Raw genomic sequence first — 6,000 nt, forward strand, 5'->3', positions numbered from 1 at the left:
GGTCTTACAAACAGTTGTGAAAAGAAGAGAAGTGAAAAGCAAAGGCAAAACAGAAAGATATACGCATTTGAAGGCAGAGTTCCAAAGAATAGCAAGGAGAGATTAGAAAGCCTTCCTCAGTGATCAGTGTAAAGAAATAGAGGAAAACAAGAATGGGAAAGACTAGCAATCTTTTCAAGAAAATTAGAGATACAAAAGGAACATTTCATGCAAAGATGGGCACAATAAAAGACAGAAATGGTATGGACCTAACAGAACCAGAAGATATTAAGAAGAGGTGGCAAAAATATACAGAAGAACTATACAAAGAAATCTTCATGACCCAGATAATCACGATGGTGTGATCACTCACCTAGAGCTAGACATCCTGGAATGTGAAGTCAAGTGGGCCTTAGGAAGCATCACTACGAACAAAGCTAGTAGAGGTGATGGAATTCCAGTTGAGTTACTTCAAATCCTAAAAGATGATGCCATGAAAGTGCTGCACTCAATATGTTAGCAAATTTAGAAAACTCAGCAGTGGCCACAGGACTGGAAAAGGTCAGTTTTCATTCCAATCCCAAAGAAAGGCAATGCCAAAGAATGCTCAAACTACCACACAATTGCACTCATCTCACATGCTAGTAAAGAAATGCTCAAAATTCTCCAAGCCAGGCTTCAACAATATGTGAACCGTGAACTTCCAGATGTTCAAGCTGGTTTTAGAAAAGGCAGAGGAACCAGAGATCAAATTGCCAACATCCACTGGATCATCGAAAAAGCAAGAGAGTTCCAGAAAAACATCTACTTCTGCTTTATTGACTATGCCAAAGCCTTTGACTGTGTGGATCACAAGAAACTGTGGAAAATTCTGAAAGAGATGGGAATACCAGACCACCTGACCTGCCTCCTGAGAAACCTGTATGCAGGTCAGGAAGCAACAGTTAGAACTGGACATGGAACAACAGACTGGTTCCAAATAGGAAAAGGAGTACATCAAGGCTGTATATTGTCACCCTGCTTATTTAACTTATATGCAGAGTACATCATGAGAAATGTTGGGCTGGAGGAAGCACAAGCTGGAATCAAGATTGCCGGGAGAAATATCAATAACCTTAGACATGCAGATGACACCACCCTTATGGCAGAAAGTAAAGAAGAACTAAAGAGCTTCCTGATGAAAGTGAAAGAGGAGAGTGAAAAAGTTGGTTTAAAACTCAACATTCAGGAAACAAAGATTATGGCATCTGATCCCATCACTTCATGTTAAATAGATGGGGAAACAGTGGAAACAGTGAGAGAGTTTATTTTTGGGGGCTCCAAAATCACTGCAGATGGTGACTGCAGCCATGAAATTAAAAGACACTTAACTCCTTGGAAGGAAAGTTATGACCAACGTAGACAGCATATTAAAAAGCAGAGCTGTTACTTTGCCAACAAAGGTCCGTCTAGTCAAGGCTATGGTTTTTCTAGTAGTCATGTATGGATGTCAGAGTCGGACTGTAAAGAAAGCTGGGGGCTGAAGAATTGATGCTTTTGAAATGTGGTGTTGGAAAAGACTCTTGAGAGTCCCTTGGACTGCAAGGAGATCCAACCAGTCCATCCTAAAGGAAATCAGTCCTGTATATTCATTGAAAGGACTGATGCTGAAGCTGAAACTCCAATACTTTGGCCACCTGATGCGAGGAGCTGACTGATTTGAAAAAACCCTGATGCTGGGAAAGATTGAAGGTGGGAGAAGGGGAAAACAGAGGATGAATTGGTTGGATGGCATCACTGACTCTATGGACATGAGTTTGAGTAAACTCCGTGAGTTGGTGATGGACAGGGAGGCCTGGCGTGCTGCGGTTCATGGGGTCGCAAAGAGATGGACACGACTGAGCGACTGAACTGAACTGTAATGATAGAGGGAAAAAAACAAAAGCTTTTAAGTTGCCAAAGTTTTAGGTTTGCTAAGACATGCCAAGAATTCAAACCAAGTCTAAATCCAAAGTCCATGTTTTTCATTCTGGTGTGTGTGTGTGTGTGTTTGTATACACGAGTGCTCAGTTGCTCAGTGGTGTCTGACTCTTTGCAACCCCATAGACTATAGCTGACCAGGCTCCTCTGTCTATGGGATTTTCCAGGCTAAAATACTGGAGCAGGTTGCCATTTCCTACTCCAGGGGATCTTCCTGACGCAGGAACTGAACTCATGTCTCTTGTGTTTCCTGCTCTGGCAGGCAGATTCTTCACCACTGAACTACCAGGGAAGCCCATTCTGCCATACTACCTCTCAAAAATACAATAGCAATTAACAGCAGCAAAATTCATATAATAATAGCCTAAACAGTTCTACCATTTTTTGAGTACTTGCTATACGCCAAACATCATTTCCACTAACCCTTGCAACCATTCTATGAAGCAGGTATTTATACCCCCATTTTACTGTGAGGAAACCAAAGCTCAGAAAGATGAATTAACATACCTGATGCACATAGCTAGTAAGTGATGTTTGAACTGACCTTTTCCTATGTTCTTTCAAAATTGCTTTTGTTTGTAGTTTTTCCTTTGGCCATTCTTCTGAATATGTATAACATAGTGACTATCAAAGACTGTCTTTGCCCTGAGTCATTATAGTAGTTAGAAATACAAATTAGAGATTCACACAGACCTGGGTTTGAATATCAGCTCCTCTGTGTTACTAGCTGTATGATCTTTGGAAAGTCTCTTAAAAAATATTTGGCCTCACATACTATATGATTTCATTGATATGAAAAGAGCCAACTCATTAGAAAAGACCCTGATGATGGGAAAGATTGACGGCAAAAGAAGAAAGGGACGGCAGAGGATAAGATGGCTAGATATGATCACTGACTCAGTGGATATGAATCTGAGCATTAAATCTGAGAGACAGGGGAGGACAGAGGCTGGCCTGCTACAGTCCATGAGACTTCAAAGAGTCAAACTTGACTTAGTGATGAACAATATCAGCAACTTTAGGCCAAGTATATTGTAGGCTGGGTACCTACAGACATGAAGAAAATACAACTGCCCACCCACAATCTTTCTAATGAGGAAAGCAGATGTGCAAATTACTTATTATATTGCAATGAGATCAGTATAATGGGCTGCACAGGTCACAAAGAAATGAAGGACTGACAGCTGGGAAGATCAAGGAAGGTTCTCATTCCTCATTTCACACATGAAGGAAACCAAGATTATTATCAAATTAGGGAGATGTAAAATACTCAGAAAAGGAACGGCAGTGGGGTTTTAGGAGGGATAGAAAATCTAGGCTCCAATCTCAGCATTACCACAAAATAGACTATTGACCTATAAGCAAGGCATTCATTCATATAGGCATTTGGTAAAGCATTTGAGAACTATTATGTATCAGGTATTGTACCAGTAATTTCCATCTCTTTATTTGTTGTGCCTGCCAAGATTATCTCATAGCGAGATAAAATGAAATTATGAAAATGAAAGCAGTTCATTAGCTGCAGAATAATGTTAACATTCCTATTTGTATAGTTATTCGCACAAAATACTCTTACTGACATTATTTTCTATAATTTTTATAATTCCATATGATGGGCATTATCACTTGCATTTTACATATAAAAAACTAAAGCAGAGAGGCCAAATTACCTGCCTAAGGCCACACAGCTAGCAAGAGGTAGAACACAGCTCTGATGCAAATCCCATAAATGTAAAGTATTAACTAACACTTCAGACAAATACAAGACTGCATACGATTAAGTGCCAAAAATAATACCAGCTAAGAGTTCAAAAAATAAACAAGCACTTTGGCTAGAATGGTCTGAAAGGTTTTAAGGAAAAGATTAGATCTGAGCTGCGCTTTGAAAAATGGAGCATTTGGAGGTGGTGAAAAAGTAAGGGCATTCTGAGAAAGCTCCTGGAGATCAAAGATTAGGAATTCAGTATTGGGTAAATAAAGAGGACACTACCTGGTCAAAAGCGACAGATCAGAATAGAAGAGGGAAATCAGTAACAAAGGAATCTAGAAGGGAGAAGTGACATCAGACTCAGAGAGGGGCCCTATATAATCTTATACCTTAAGGTGATAGCCTATGACAGATTTCCATGGGTTCTTCAGGAGTATGTGTGTTGTGTGCTGTGCTTAGTCGCTCAGTCGTGTCCAACTCTCTGCTACCCCATGGACTGCAGCCCGCCAGGCTCCTCTGTCCATGGGGGCAGAATGGCTAAAAACAGTACACCTTGAACAATGATTGCTCCCTTTCAGCAGCATTCCTCAGATTCAAAGCTTTTAGAGTAGGAGCTTGGAGTCACCAATCTGACCGTTTTTAACAATTAAATTTAGAAACTTTACAGTTTTTTTTTTTTCTTTCTATAATTCTTTTCACCAGATCTAGTCAAATTCTCACAATCTGGCTAAAGTGAACAACTGAGAGTTATTTCGTTAAGAATAAAGTGAGGTTTGGGATCTTAAGGAAACAAAACTAGAGACATTCAGGGGCTGCCCCAAAGTAGGACTAGTAGATCTGTGAGCGACAATGATCATGTTGATTTATGTATCATGGAGGTATAGCCTCCAAATTAATTCCTCAAATAAAATTTTAACATAAATTGCTAAAAAAAACAAAGTCATTATTCTAAATAGTATGATACAACTGAAAAAGCACAATTTTAATCTGTTAAGAGGACAAAGGAAAGCAAAGGAATGCTTTATGGTGGTTCATATGGTTTTACTGCAGTCACGTAACTAAGGGTTTGTAAGTCAAAACGTTCTTTTTATTATTACGCTTCCCTATCGCCAAGTAGCTTCCCTGGTAGCTCAGGTAGTAAAGCCTCTGCTTGCAATGCGGGAGACCTGGGTTTGATCCCTGGGTCGGGAAGATCCCCTGGAGAAGGAAATAGCAACCCACTCCAGTACTCATGCCTGGAAAATTCCATGGATGGAGGAGCCTGGTAGGCTACAGTCCGTGGGATTGCAGAGTCGGACACGACTGAGCAACTTCACTGATCGCCAAGTAGCCTCACATCCCAATCTGTTCAGCGAGTCAAAACGGTATTCTTAGAAAAAAATCTGGAAGTTGATGACTTAAAGCAAAAATAAAATGACCTGCTCAAGGTCATAGATACTATCCGGACCTATTCGGGTGATTGCCATTGCAGGTCTCCTATCTATCCAGGCCAATGTGCGGCGAGGATAGCACGGAGGGGGCGTGGCGCGCGGGTTACCGCAGCCGAATCCTCCCCGGAACAGAGGGGAAAGCGCAACCCTTTGACAGGGCGCCGCACGTGCTGCCGGGAAGAGGTTGTTCTTGCCCGAGTCTCTTACCCGGATGTCGGCAGCCGCGTTATAGCCCCGCCGCCCCCTCGCAGCTCCGCTTTCCTCACCACCTCTCTCGTGCCCAGCTTGGATAGACTGCGTTACCTTTCCTAGTGCTCCGTTCATCCTTGGCGGTAGCGCGGCCCGTACTTTTGCCAGATGAAGATGGGCTCAACAAGCCGCGACCCCACTGAAAACACTGACGGAACGGCCTCGATCCAGTCCGGCAACAATATCCGACCGAGACTCACTCAACTCCCGCAGCACCTTGGTTCCGGCAGCTTCTGAGACTTAAGTGTCTAGAAATCCTCTCAGTTTCCGTTTTTATTACAGCTCAAATGTCACTTTCACTGCCATCTCTGTTTTGCCCCAATAATTTGCAGACAATTCGGCTGTTTGATCTGCCATACTATGTATTATCGGTTTCCCTGATAGCTCAGTTGGTAAATAATCCTCCTGCAATGCAGGAGAACCCGGTTCGATTCCTGGGTCGGAAAGATCCACTGGAGAAGGGAAAGGCTACCCACTTCAGTTTTCTTGGGCTTCTCTTGTGGCTCAGCTGGTAAAGAATACGCCCGCAGTGCGGGAGACGTGGGTTCGATCCCCCTGGGTTCGATCCGTGGGTTGGGAAGATCCCCTGGAGAAGGGAACAGCTACCCACTCCAGGGTTCTGGCCTGGAGAATTCCATGGACTGTATAGTCCATGAGGTCTCAAAAAAGTCGGAC

General features: G+C 42.5%; 1 protein-coding gene across 1 annotated transcript in view; it reads right to left on the bottom strand.

Moving 5' to 3' along the window:
* The window catches only part of MRPL48 (mitochondrial ribosomal protein L48), a 55,208-nt gene extending 49,464 nt beyond the window's left edge, over nucleotides 1-5,744 (bottom strand). Inside the window, exon 1 of the mRNA XM_027562942.1 lies at nucleotides 5,380-5,744. Within this exon, the coding sequence (XP_027418743.1) occupies nucleotides 5,380-5,400 (21 nt within the window). The 5' untranslated portion in view covers nucleotides 5,401-5,744. The remainder of the gene's footprint in view (nucleotides 1-5,379) is intronic.
* Nucleotides 5,745-6,000: the final 256 nt, after the last annotated feature.

This window comes from Bos indicus x Bos taurus, chromosome 15 (assembly GCF_003369695.1).
Source record: "Bos indicus x Bos taurus breed Angus x Brahman F1 hybrid chromosome 15, Bos_hybrid_MaternalHap_v2.0, whole genome shotgun sequence".
NCBI classification, from domain to species: domain Eukaryota; kingdom Metazoa; phylum Chordata; class Mammalia; order Artiodactyla; family Bovidae; genus Bos; species Bos indicus x Bos taurus.